At 54.8% G+C, this 13,147-nt stretch overlaps 2 protein-coding genes across 4 annotated transcripts in view; one reads left to right on the forward strand and one right to left on the reverse strand.

Moving 5' to 3' along the window:
• Positions 1-7,816, forward strand: part of ABL1 (ABL proto-oncogene 1, non-receptor tyrosine kinase) — a 69,592-nt gene extending 61,776 nt beyond the window's left edge. For all 3 annotated transcript variants that reach the window (XM_084494125.1, XM_084494126.1, XM_084494127.1), the window contains 4 exons: positions 639-791; positions 1,390-1,479; positions 1,783-1,947; positions 4,296-7,816. In XM_084494125.1, the coding sequence (XP_084350251.1) occupies positions 639-791; positions 1,390-1,479; positions 1,783-1,947; positions 4,296-5,992 (2,105 nt within the window). In that variant the 3' untranslated portion in view covers positions 5,993-7,816. The remainder of the gene's footprint in view (positions 1-638; positions 792-1,389; positions 1,480-1,782; positions 1,948-4,295) is intronic.
• A 3,887-nt stretch (positions 7,817-11,703) lies between these two features.
• On the reverse strand, positions 11,704-13,138 carry QRFP (pyroglutamylated RFamide peptide; the record flags this gene model as incomplete). Its single annotated transcript, XM_084494603.1, has 2 exons — positions 13,052-13,138; positions 11,704-12,099 (listed from the first exon to the last, which is right to left on the reverse strand). The coding sequence occupies exon 2, from the start codon at positions 12,097-12,099 to the stop codon at positions 11,704-11,706; it is 396 nt and encodes a 131-aa protein (XP_084350729.1). The 5' UTR covers positions 13,052-13,138.
• Positions 13,139-13,147: the final 9 nt, after the last annotated feature.

The raw sequence follows: 13,147 nt of genomic DNA on the forward strand, positions 1-13,147 counted from the left end.
CTGACCCTGGCGCTGACCTGCACCGGGTTCTGGGACTTGAACGCCTCGCCTGGCTTCAAACCTTTTTGTGCTCTCCCTTTTGACTCTTCAGCTTTCCCCGTGACCAAAATATCTCACCCCCTCCATTGTCTCCTTCGTAGCAACTGCTGAAAATCTCCTCTCACTGCTGGGTCCCTGGTTTCCCCTCCAGTCTGCAGCTAAACAGGGGTGCCCCAAAAACCACCGAGCTATTAAAACGTGCGAGTCCTCTAGGGAGAGGCTGCAGATGAGAGGAGCTGTCAAATTGAGAGAGAGACTGCAGTGCAGCAGCGAAACAGTTTCAGCTAATCCACTGTGAAGTCTTTTAATTGTGCCTTTAATAGGACTTGAAGGATCTCAAGGCGTTCAGGTTTGAGACAACTGATACATTGAAAATTAGTCTAATTCTACCCTGTCATATCTCAGGAAACTCGTCTGTGCTGGTGACGAGGCTCGTTACGCTGCTTTAACATTTAAGCTGCTGCCGAGCATGGGATCTGAGCCACCCAGAGCTGGTTTAAGTGCAGCACTGTTTAGTGACTACTCCCACTAAACATCCTCTCGAATTGAAAATGAAAACAAAGCTTATCGATTTTTTTTTTTTCTTTCCCCCACTGCAGCTTTTGGTGTTCTGCTGTGGGAAATCGCGACCTACGGCATGTCCCCGTACCCCGGGATTGACCTGTCTCAAGTCTATGAGCTGTTGGAGAAAGACTACCGCATGGAGCGCCCCGAAGGCTGTCCTGAGAAAGTCTATGAGCTCATGAGAGCGTGTAAGTTTCCTCCAGCCCTGCAGATGGAAATGCTGCTGTTTAGCTCTGCAGAGACGCAGTAGGAGAGCCAGGATCTGGCCACACGCAGCCAGACACAAGAAGCCCTCTGCCAGTTGTAGTGGAGATGCAGAACTGTGCAGAAATGCTTGCTTCAGACCGCTTTCCCCAGAGGATGAAAGCAGTGCGAAGCCAGCCATCCTCTGCTGGGAGTACGTGGGCCTTCGGGAGGGGGTTGTTGTGCAGCTCAGTGTTTTCTGTCTCCTTTTTCCTGACAGCTTAACAAAAGGCTTGAGCTCCAAGGGTGAAGCAGGAGTTTGTTAGGCTTCTTAAGGGACTGGCGTTGCTCTTCCACTGTGGCCTTTTGGTACAGGACTTCTGTAGTGCGATAGTTTTTTTTCTTCCAGGGGTGCTCAGCACCTACTGTTACTTCGGCTCAGTGGTGCTTGCTGACACCCAGCACCCTTCAAATCAGATTTCCACGTTGGTATTTTCTCTCGACCATTTTCTAAAAAGGGATCGGTGGTAGCTGGCACCTCCTGGCATAGTGTGACAAATGTCCAGCGCTGGTGGGCACTTCTGAGCCGTGGTGTTTTTGCAGGCTGGCAGTGGAGCCCCTCCGACAGGCCTTCCTTTGCTGAGATCCATCAGGCATTTGAGACGATGTTTCAGGAATCCAGCATATCGGACGGTAGGTCTTGGGGCAGGCAGCTCCAGGGATGGGACGGGGACACTCGTGTCCTTTACATGTAGCTTACAGGCTGCTTTGTGGTGACACTCAGCCATGGGTTCCAGTGCCTGGTGTAAACGGTGTAGAAAGCAGCCACACACTCACGTGGGGGCTTCTTCTGGGTCTGATTTTAAAGGGCCAAATGGCTGAACAACCTTAGGGAACTTCTGCTTGGTGGTGTTGGCTTTTCTTTTGTGTAATTAACTCTGAGCAGTATGATATTCTGTCTATTATAGTGATTTTTTTGTCGTCTGTGTATTGCAGAGGTGGAGAAGGAATTGGGAAAGAAGGGCATGAGGAGCGTCGTGAGCAATTTCCTCCAGGCCCCAGAGTTACCAACCAAAACACGAACGTCAAGGAGAGCTGCTGAAAGCAAAGATGCCAACGAGGGTTTGGAGACTGCACATGCTCGAGGCCAGGGGGAATGTGGTAGGTTTTAATTAAAGTCATTATTCCTGCAGGAAATACAGGGGAAAACAAAATGCACGTCCAGGTCTTCACCTAGGAAAAGCAGTGTCTAAAAGCAGGCGCCACCTTTGTGGATCAGTATTGTGCTGGGTGACACGCTGCCGAGATCACTTCGGGTTCAGAGCTCCTTTTCTCATTTTTTTTCACAGAAAGGAGGGCTGTTAATCCTGGGACCAGATACAAACACACAGCATCTGGGAGTGTGAATGCTTAGCTGGCTGAGGGACTGGCGCTATACCTGCTGTTGCTTAGAGAAGCCCTAGGAGTCGTTTTAACTTAATGGCTGTCTCCTACAGCTCCCCATAGACCAGAGCCTGAGCACAGAGCTCTCTGATCATATTCTCTTCCCATTCCCTGGTAGGAGCTATCAGTGGGATCTCCCACTGCATCCGAGTGCTGGGAAATGTGCTGTGTTCAAGGCTCTTTACACTACGGCTCTGCATAATTTAAAGCAGGACGATTGCTCAGGTTTAGCAAGCCCCGTAAGAGAGGTTTCTTCAGTGTTTCATCGTAGCAGGTTTGTGCTCGTAGTGCTGAAGAGTATTACTCTTGGCATCTACCAAACAGAATTTCAGCAAGGGACAAGGAGATATTTACAGAATCTTCCATGAAATTAAACTCTATTCAATCAGTGTCTTCAAGCACTTACCTTCCATTTTGGGGTAATAAAAGCAGCGGTAAAACACTGAATTTATACAGAAGGTTTGTATCCAGATCGTTTGAAAAATAACAAGATAAAACAAAATACATTCTTTTTTCCAGCTTCTGGTAAGCACGCCTTACATGACCATTTATGTAACTGACCTTTTTTCTGTAATGACAAACTCACCTAGTAGCTCGTGTATCAGTAGCAAATGTATGTCTAGACAAAGGAAAAAAATAAAAAAATACAAGAGGGAATGTAAAATCTGGGAAAAAGAAAGTGTCAGTGACTTAAACAGAAAGGAAGGTTATTTACAGGAGGGCTTGGAAACACTGATTTATAAAGCAACTTAGTTTTCTAATGAAAATGAAAGGACTCTTCTGCTTCTTTTGTAAAAAGGTAAGAATAATGAGCACAGTATGCCCGTATTTTTTGTTGTAACTCAATTAATACAACACAGTGTTGAAGACCAGTGGTAAATCCAGCCTGCCGTATATAGGAAATATAATTGCCTGCTATTACGAGCTTTGAAGTAAAATAACTTCATTTAAATACTTAAGGGCTTTGAAAGCTTCGAGTGCAGCAGGAATAATATGAATTTAACACTATGCTGGGAATTATTTCATTCTTTCTTGTGAAAAAAATATGTATTTCACACTGAAGCTTTATTGCTGATTCCTCTTCAGCTGTCAGTGTTTTCATAGCACGCCAGAGTCTGGAAGCCAAAACTTAGTGAAAGCTGCTGCTTTGCTCTGCTAAGAAGCATCGTCTTCCTCCCTGTCTCTGCTTCATCTCCCTCTGCTACCTGCTCGGGCTGTACACGTACCTGCCACCCTAAAGGCATTCCTCTCTCGAATTAGCATGCCGTCGGAGTGCCTGACCTAGAATGAGACCCCCAGTCAGTCAAATGCAGAGCCCTTCAGGACTCTGTAAAAATTTATTATAAACCACAATTCATTTTTAAATACCTCTTGTAACTGGAGAAAGGGTCACCCCAGCATTTCCTCCTGGCGGGGTCCTGCTGAAGGAGGCTGTTATCCTCCCTTATTGTACAGAACTGACCATCTTTGCGGCGCGGTGACCTGAAGCATTCAGCTGTCAAGGGATGTCTTGATTTCTGCTTGTGAAAAAAGTTATTTCCATTCCCCGTGAAGGCTGGTATCAGGGAAGGAGGTTAGGAGTATCAGAATCTAAATGAACGAGGAGCCTGGGGATTGAGGTGGGTTTGCGGAGATGTCCTATTAATTCAGAGGGTCAGCTGTTCCGAAGGCAGCAACAGCTCAGGGACCAAAGAAAAGGCCTCTTTATATTTATCTTCTCCTCAGGATGAAGCTTAGACAACTCTCCGGATGCTAGGGTGGGAATCTGAACATAAGCAGTTGGTGTTTGGATGTTGCTGTTTAAATCAGAAGCCTACAGGGAAAGTCCTTTGGCAGCCAAACCCTATATTGGCCACCTCAGGAAGGAGTGCTTGTAGGATTAGGCACCGCATTCATTCAGCCTAGGCTTCAGCGTAGCTGTGCTTGCTTTATTCCTGATCTGAAGCTGGCTTTCCTTGTGGAACCTGCACCTTTTTGGAGGTGCTGCGGTGGTTTGATCCAGGAAGCAACCAGCTCGTCCTGCCTGTTGAGGCGCAGCTCAGCAGCCTCTCTTCTTTCCCTTGCAGACCCTCTGGACCACGAGCCTGCCATTTCCCCCTTGCTCCCGCGGAAGGAGAGGGTGGCTCTGGAGAGCAGCTTGAACGAAGACGAGAGGCTGCTTCCGAAAGACAAGAAGCCCAACCTCTTCAGTGCCCTTATCAAGAAGAAGAAGAAGACTGCCCCTACCCCTCCGAAGCGGAGCAGCTCCTTCAGAGAGATGGACGGCCACTCAGACCGCAGGGCGGGCGGGGAGGAGGAGGGCAGGGATGCTGGCAACGGGGCTTTCACCACGCCTCCCGCAGATGCAGGTGACCCCTCCAAATTTCAGGGCCCGAGCAACGGGGCCGGTGTCACCAACGGGGTCGTGGCCGGGAACTCCGGATTTTTATCTCCCCACTTACGGAAGAAGTCCAGCACGATGAGCATCAGTCGGGGGGTGGCTGGCGAGGAGGAGAGCAGTTCCAACTCCAGCAAGCGTTTCCTAAGGTCCTGCTCAGCCTCCTGCGTGCCCCACGGAGCCAAGGACACCGAGTGGAAATCCGTGACTCTGCCTCGGGATCTGCAGTCCACGGGACGCCAGTTTGATTCCTCCACTTTCGGGGGACACAAGAGCGAAAAGCCAGCGCTGCCTCGGAAGCGGGCAAACGAGGCCAAGACTGACGTTGCTGTCAGGGGGACGGTGACCCCTCCTCCACGGCTGCTTAAGAAAAACGAAGAGACCGGCGACGACGTCTTCAAAGACGCGGAGTCGAGTCCTGGCTCCAGCCCTCCGACTCTGACGCCGAAACTCGGCCGTAGGCAGCCTGCCGCCCCTCCTTCCTCCAGCGTGCTGCACAAGGACGATGGGGTCAAATCCAGTGCCTTAGGTACCACTGTGACAACGGACCAAGGTTCTGCTGCCAAACCCAACTCCGCTGGGTTTGCAGGTGCCAACAAGGCTTCTGAGGAGCCCCGGCTGAGGAGGCTCAAGCAGACCTCGGAGTCGGCAGGGAAGGACAAAGGGAAGTTAGCGAAGCTGAAGCCAGCCCCTCCGCTTCCCCTCTCTTCGTCCTCCGTCGGCAAGGCTGGAAAAGTGGCTCACAGCCCCAGCCACGAAGCAGCAGCAGATGCGATGTCGGGTCCGAAATCCAAACAGTCGACTCAGGTTGCAGATGCTGCCAGCGGCGACGCCCTCAAGCCAAACCAGCCCGGGGAAGGCGTGAAGAAGCTGGGGATCCCCTCCGTACCAAAGCCACAGTCCTCCACCAAGCTGCTGCTGAGCACGGCCACCCCAGCTGCCTCCTCCTCCTCTGTGCCCTCCGCCCCAGGCGGGGAGCAGCCGTCGTCTACAGCCTTCATCCCTCTCATATCCACCAGGGTGTCCCTGCGGAAGACCCGGCAGCCCCCGGAGAGGATCGCCAGCGGCACCATCACCAAAGGGGTGGTGCTGGAAAGCACGGAGGCCCTCCGGCTCGCCATCAGCAAGAACTCGGAACAAATGGCGAGCCACAGCACTGTCTTGGAGGCCGGCAAGAACCTCTACACCTTCTGCGTGAGCTACGTGGACTCCATTCAGCAGATGCGGAACAAATTTGCCTTTCGGGAGGCCATCAATAAGCTGGAGAACAACCTACGGGAGCTTCAGATCTGCCCAGCCACGGCTGGCAGTGGTCCTGCAGCCACCCAGGACTTTAGCAAACTTCTCAGTTCGGTGAAAGAAATCAGCGACATTGTTCAGAGGTAGCAGAAGCCAGGTTTAAAAAAAAAAAAAACAACAAATAAATCACAGTGGGCCAAAGTCAACTGTTGAGAGAGTAACAGCGTGTGTGGACTGACAAAGGACTGGGGCGTTCAGGACAGGGCTGTGCAAAAGCCACAGGCTGTTTGTGGGTGCCCCAGCTCCAAAGAGCAGGGCTGTGCTCAAGAGGCACTTTCCACCCTCTTGGCCCAGATTCCCTGCGTTTCATTTACTCGTAATCGTCTTATCTGTGGAGTTCCTGCCTTGTGGACTACAAGTCTGAATGCTGATGTCACATCATGCCTTTTTATTAATATTTTATTGCTCTGGCTGGACTGCTAAGACTGACGCCAGACTGATGGACACTGAGATGCCAGCCTCCTCAGGAGGACTTCCTACTGCATTTCCATGCCCTCCCTCTGCCCTGCTCCCAGGACTGGTGTTTGACTAGCAATATAACCATGGCGTGTCTCGGGAGAGTTGCAGCATGTCCCCGAATCCGACATTTACCTGGCAGCAATGCAACACACCTGGAGCTTGGGGAGAGGAGGGGGGGGGAGTCCTTAAGGTAACTTTTAAAAAAGCTAGAATGCTACAAGTGATGTTTACCCAAATCCTTCCTCCGATTCCACCTGCTGCCCTCTGTATCTGTGTTTTCAGCATTTTCTGAACGTTGTTGAGCCCGGGTGAGTTGCTGGGGCTCCAAGCGTTGGAGCCAGCACCCGCTCACCTAGTGGCACGGGAGCCTGCCTGCAGGTCTCCCCGGCAGCGATATCGGACTGGAAAGGTCCAAAGAAGGACGTTGCTGCTGCCCTCTCGTTACACCCAGCGTTAATTGGGGTGGAGGGCTGCAGAGCAGGCCTGGGAGCAGTGGGCTGGTGCTGAGCAAGGCATCGCTCCGTCAGTGACGGGAGGGGATAGCTTAGGGTGAGTTCAAAGATACCACTGTGCCTCCAGCAGTTGCTTCAGTTGAGCTTGCGCATCGCGGATGGGCAAGAACTGCTTTTCCTCTAGGTGAATTTCCAGCCTTTTTTGTATGCTGTGAGCAAAGATGGGACCTGGTTTCTGCGCTCCTGTACAGCCCGGTGCTTTGCGGGGCCGCGGTGCTGCCCTTGCCAGCCCAGCGCCGGGTCCCCTCCAAGAGCTCAGCTGCCAGTGCTTAGGGGTTGAAACCATCGCTGCCTTCGTGCTTCGTTCCACCCAGCGTCGTACAAGGAGCTGTGAAGACTGCAGGCACCTCTCTTTGGGTAGGTCTCCCGAGGAAGCTGCCGGCAGGGCTCCTGGGCTTCCTTCCCAAGGTCCTGAAACCTTCCCGACTAACGCAGCACGACTGGGAACTAACTGTGACTCGTGACCATAGTGAAAGAACAAGGTTTAGGGCTATTAACAGTGCAATTTAACTCTTTAACAGTTCCAAACAAGAGAAAGAAAAAGAAAAAAAAAAAAAAAAAAAGGCATTTTCTATGTCCTGTCCCCCTGTAACTCTTGTGGCCCCTCTTGTGTATCGGAAACACTAATTGCCTTCCATTGTATTTTATTCTGTTCTCTTTGGGACTGTTTGTTTTGTATATGATTTCCAGTAGTTCACTCTTGTGTGTTCACGCCACTTCTCGCCCTCACAGCCAGCCATGACTTAACACGTGACAAATGTTTAAAAGAAACTACACACTTCTGCCACAGGCTGCCTTTAAAATGTAAGGAAAAGAGAAGAAAAAAAAAAAAAAAAAAAAAAAAAAAACAACTTGGACTGTCTCTTTCCTGGAGGTACTGTTTTTACTTTGATAACATATTGTGCCACTATATTATACATTTGTATCTCGTTATTACACACTTTTGTAGACTTGTCTTTTTTACAGTGTGTAAATAGCTCTGTCCTTCATCTCTGTGACACTTCGGGGGGTCGTTTCCCCCTTAACTCGGTCCGGTGCAGATGGTTTCTGTACGCGACTTCCAGTCCTGCCTCCTCTCTTTCCTCTCTTTTTCTTTTTTTTTTTTTTTGATTTATTTTTTATTCCAGTTCTCTCTCGCGTAGTATATTTAAAAATAAATCAATGTTGAGGAAAACCCGTGTCTGACTGTTAACAAATATTTTCAAACCCAGCTACCTCTGCTGGGAGCCCCCATCCCAAAAGAGTCGATCCCGGTGGAAGCGGCTCGCCGGGGCCCCTCGGAGCAGGCAGCAGCAGGTTTCCACGCTCTGATCCAGCTCTGAAAAGTCAGGAGAGGAAAAAAAAGACGCAGGGAATAAACACTGCCATCACCTGCTTTGAGGCAAACGCTCTGCTGTTGTCTTGGGTTGGATGTAAATCGTAGATTTGGTTTTATACATTCTGTTAATTGCTTGTGGTCTGTGATCCTGCTGCCGTTGGTGGGCAGGTGTCTGTCTGAAATCTGGGAGCCGTCTTGTTTCCAAACACCCGTCGAAGGAGGGATCGGCTCTGGGTACCGAGCTGTGCTTCAAACCGGGCCCTCCGGCTGGCTACGTGGAGATGCTCACGAACAAAAGGGGATGAGAAGGAAACGAGGGCAGTGAGTGGTGTGCCTGAGGTCCTGCGGAGATGCAGAGTGATGTTTTGGGGTTGGTTACAACCCTGCTTGCCCCATTTCTAACCCCCCAAAAAAAACTCCCAGGTGAAATCTGGCAGGCAGGAGAACGTGGGGGCTTCCCAGGAGGCTCATCTGTGTCGGGCTGCTCCCAGGTCAGCCTGGAAAAGATGACAAGAAGCAGGAGGCTGCAGTTGGCAAGCATAAATTACTCAACGGCCTGCACTTGGCAAGGCTCAAAACTTCTTCAGCCAGGTGGTGGTGGCTGATAAATGCGTGCTCAAAGCTGCAAGGGGCTCCTGGCTGGTTTGTGGCTGTGACCCGTGGCAAAAATCAGTGCCCAGGCTGCTCTTCGTCTGCGTCTCTGCCATAAAGACTGGTAGGTGGCAAATTTGGGGCTGGGGGAAGATGGTGAGGGGACCTGAACACAACCGTCCTGGGGATCCCGACCCTGCTCGTGGGGGAACGGTGTGGGATGGCAGAGGTCGGGGGTCCTGGCTGGGGAAAGCCCTGGGACACGCAGGGTTGGGGGTGCAGGAGCAGGATTCAGGGCTAAATTTAGCCACGTACAGTAGGAGTTGATTTAACAGATCGATGCATTTAACAGTTTGATTGCTCCAATTTTCAAGGCTATTGAGCTTGAAAGTGAGAGTGCTCCGGAGGAAAAATAGCTGTGTTTGTGTTTTTGTTTTGCTTTTTGTGTCTTTGAAATTACAATGTTCGCTCTTTTAAGTTTGCCTTTAATGTCATCCTGCTTTATTTTTTTTCCGACGAGCTGCTCGTCATAAGATGGGAAACGTGGTCAGTGCTCTGCGCTCAACTCTTATCTCAACAGCTGAAGGAAGGCTGGCAGGGCAGGGGTGCTGCAGGACAAGTGGCACTCAGGTGCACGGAGCTCTGCCCGCCCGGGGATGCTCTGGGGCCAGCTGAGAGCCTCTCCTTGCCAGGCAATAATCCCTCCACAATGAAAGGAGAGGAAAATGTGCCTGAGCTGTGTCAGAACTGCAGAGAGGATCGGGTGTGAGCGGGCTGCTGGTGGGCTGGGGGAGCGAGGTGCCCCCGGCACAGCCCTGGTGCCCCAAGAGGAGGCTTGGGGTGCTCTGCCACGGTGCTGGGTGACCCAGTTATGAAGCAGCAGCGCCCGTTATGGGTCTCCTGCACACAATTACATCGGGTTCTGTCTCTACACAGCCTCTGCTGGGTTCCTGTGGTTTGCGTTGCGCTCTCTGGCCCCTCTGCAGGGCTGCTCTGGGTCAGGGAGAGGCGAGGGGAGACCCAGGGCAGCCTCCGGGATGGAGCCCACGGGTGGAAATGGGGCTGGGGTGTCCTCAGGGCTGTACCCGGCCCAGGGGAGGGTAACGGGGAGCTTCACGGGGGGCTGAGCCCTTCTCCCATTCATTTCCATTCCTTTTTACCCCTCCCCGGTCAAAGCGCCGGCTTTGACGTTTGGGTAAGTTGCAGGAAGGGGTTTGTGCCTCGCTCAGAGCCGGGCCGTGCACGGAGAGCTTTCATCCTGCTGCTCCCAGCCCCTTCCCCACGACACCCAGCGCTGCAGGGCCGGGGCTCTGCTGGCCCCAGCCGGGCTCCCAAAACCTCCCCTGACCCCCCCCCTTCAGCAGCACCGGGTAAAATTGATCAGTGCGCCTTTATTGACCATTTGTACACTCCAAAGAAAGGGGGGGGGGAGGGAAAAAAAAAAAAAAAAAGAAACGTTGCCATAGAAACACTGATGGAGCTCCCCCCCCTCCTGGTCCAGCTCCTGCAGGGGGTCCGGAGGAGCCGAGGAGAGCCCGGAAATTTTGGGGTTGGGGGCCAGGCCGGGCTCAGCACCCCCCAGTGCCAAACACCAGCACCGAACCGCGGTGTCCTCCGTGTCCCTGCAAGCCTGGAGTCCTCTGCAGCCCCCAGGGCAGCCTGTCCCTCTGTCCGTCCATCCATCCATCCATCCTCCAGCGCCTGCCTGACCCACGGACAGCCTCCTCCTGCCACTGGCAGCTCGTGCCGGCCCCGCGGCGCGGTGTTAATGCTGTCTGCCTGCTGGATATCACAATGCGCCTCTCGGAGACTGATTTTTTTATTTTTTTCCCCCGTTTTTTTTTTTTTTTTTTTTTTTTTCTCCTCCTCCAACCAAGTCCTGACACCGTCTTTGATTTTTTGAGGGCGCAATTTAGCGCTCGCAAGTAATCGCCCTGCTGCGTTTTCCGTGCCTGCGCTGAAATACTCGCGGTCGTTAGGCGCCTGACTTGCCCTCGGTGCCTGCGAGCCAGGGAGCCGGGCTGCTGATTGCGAATGTCTCTGCCTGCGGCGGCAGGCACAAGAGCAAACGGCGCTGTTGGCGTTGGCAGAGCTAAATCTGCCAAAAAGGAAAAAAAAAAAAAAAAGGAGGAGAAGGCAGGCGCTGAGGAGCTTGTTCTTCACGGCCGTGGGTGTGCGAGCTTTTTGGGGAGCTCTGTCCCCAGCCGTACCTTTGGCAGGGGGGGTTTGGAGTGGCAGGGGTGGGGGCTTCAGCATCCCCGCGCCTGGAGGCTCCTGCAGCTGCTGGGCTGGGCAGGGGTGGCTGCGGGGACCGGGGAAGGAAGGAGCCCGATTTTGGGGGAGGCCTCGGGGTGCCGGGATGGGGATGCTGGAGCTTGGTCATCGCCATGGCACCCGCTGGGGACGGGTCTCTGCGTCGGCTCGGGGCTGGCGATGCAGGGGCGGATTTGCCTGCTCCCGTGGGGATTTTTGAGGCTAAGAAAGATTTTCCTGAACCCCGCTGCTTTGTCCTGGTTTGCAGGCAGGAGCTCTCCTAAGTGGCATCTTGACACGAAGCAGAATTTGCTGCTGGAGGGACTGCTCACCGGCCAGTGCTGGGGACACCCCCGCTCCCGGCAGCCCCCCCGGGACTGTTCCCACACCCTCACCCCCCTGCCATCCTCCAGCCCCACTGCTCCCCAGCCTGGCACGGGCCGTGTCCCCGGGGAGGGGACGTGGGGCACCCTCCTCTTCCTCCCCTGGGGCTGGGGGAGCCGCCGTGGTGCCCCCCATATTTCCCCACTGGAATCCCAACAGCAGCTCCTCCGCGGCGTCCTTCGGTCCGAGCAAACCCAGGCGAGGTGGCAGGAGAGGAGGGGACGCGGCACACCTCCCGGGGCTCCCTCCAGGAGGTGCGCGGGGGGGTCAAACCCTCACCCTCACCTCCCGAATCGGAAGGTGAAGCCGCCTTTCTTCCTGCTGTAGCCGCTGAGCTCCTCGGCCAGGTTCCCCAGGGTGCCCCCTCGCTTCTCTCCCCCGGCCGCCAGCGGTGCGGGACCCTCCTGCGTGCCCGGCCTCCCCCGGGGACCCCCACTCCACGTGCCGGAGCCCCGCAGCTCCCGGGCGATGCCGAGCAGGGTGCTCAGCTCCTCGCTTCGCCTCCACTTCGGATTTGGCCACCAGCAGGGACCGGGGGCCTCAACCAACTCTTCTCGGCAGCCGGGCTGGAGCGCGGGTCCCTCGGCGGGGTGCCGGGGCTGCTGCGGCTCGCCGGGGGGGAAGCAGGCCCCCAGGGTCAGCAGGAAGAGGCAGGACAGCGAGGAGGGTGCTCTCATCTGGGGGAAGCACAGCGAGGGAGGGATGCAGTCAATAACACGGCATCCTTGGGTCCCGTGGCCGCAGAAGGGCTGCGGACGGGTGGCACGCGCTCCCCGCCCCGCTCCGCGTGAGTATCGCCTGCCCTCGTCCTGATACAGAGCAGCCCCTCCCCAAAATCTGCCGCAGCACCTGCCAGAAAACCCCTCCGGCTCCTCCAAGCCTGCTGGGGGGGCCGCTCTGCACCCCCGTCTCCTCCCAACCCCGCTCCCCTTGGTGGCAGCGGCCCCGTGCCCCCAAATTGCAGCCCCGCAGCTCCTGCCCCGGGCTCGGGCTGTGAGCGGGGCCGGTGGCAGCCGCAGCCTCCTGCTGCTCTTCGAGGCACCGCGGGGAGGGCTTTAAGTGCCTTCACCTCAGCACTGCTCGGCTCCAAATGCGCCGCTCCCACCCGCGGCGCCCCGATAATGCAGGGGAAGGTGCTCGCCACCCCCAGCTTTATGGGGCCGGGGGCGCCCCGCAGGCAGCAGGGTGGGCTGAGCAGCGCAGGGGTGACCTTCAGCACCGGCAGGGCTCCTCCGCCGCCCCCTTCCTCCTGCTGTAAAAGCTCAGAGAGGGGAAGTGGCGTTTTTGTTTTCTGCGTTTTCTTTCCTTTTTTTGTTTTTCTCGCAGGAGATGTTGCCTTAAAAGTCACCGCTGGCGATGGGGGCTGGGATCCCTGCCCCTTCTGTGCAGCACGGGGCGGCCGTGGGTGCTCGGCTCTCCTGCTGCGGGCCCCACTGAACCCAAACCCAGCTCCCCGACCCACCCTGCTTTGCTTTGGGGTGCTCCGTGGCCTCACCCGCACCTTGCCATTGCTTTGGGCTCTCCTAGAATGAAGCCAAACCACTCCGGGAAGCCACCATGAGGTGCACCAACCCCAAACCCAATCCCAACCCCATCCCCATCCCCTCCTGGGGGCTGCCTGCCACTCACCTTCTGCCTCGGGTGATGCCCAGCGCCTGGCCCCGCTCTGCGCCACCCCAGCACCTGCCCGGACTGAGCCGTCCGGCCCCGCTCCTCTCCCCATTA

This window comes from Aythya ferina (assembly GCF_964211825.1).
Source record: "Aythya ferina genome assembly, chromosome: 20".
NCBI lineage: Eukaryota > Metazoa > Chordata > Aves > Anseriformes > Anatidae > Aythya > Aythya ferina.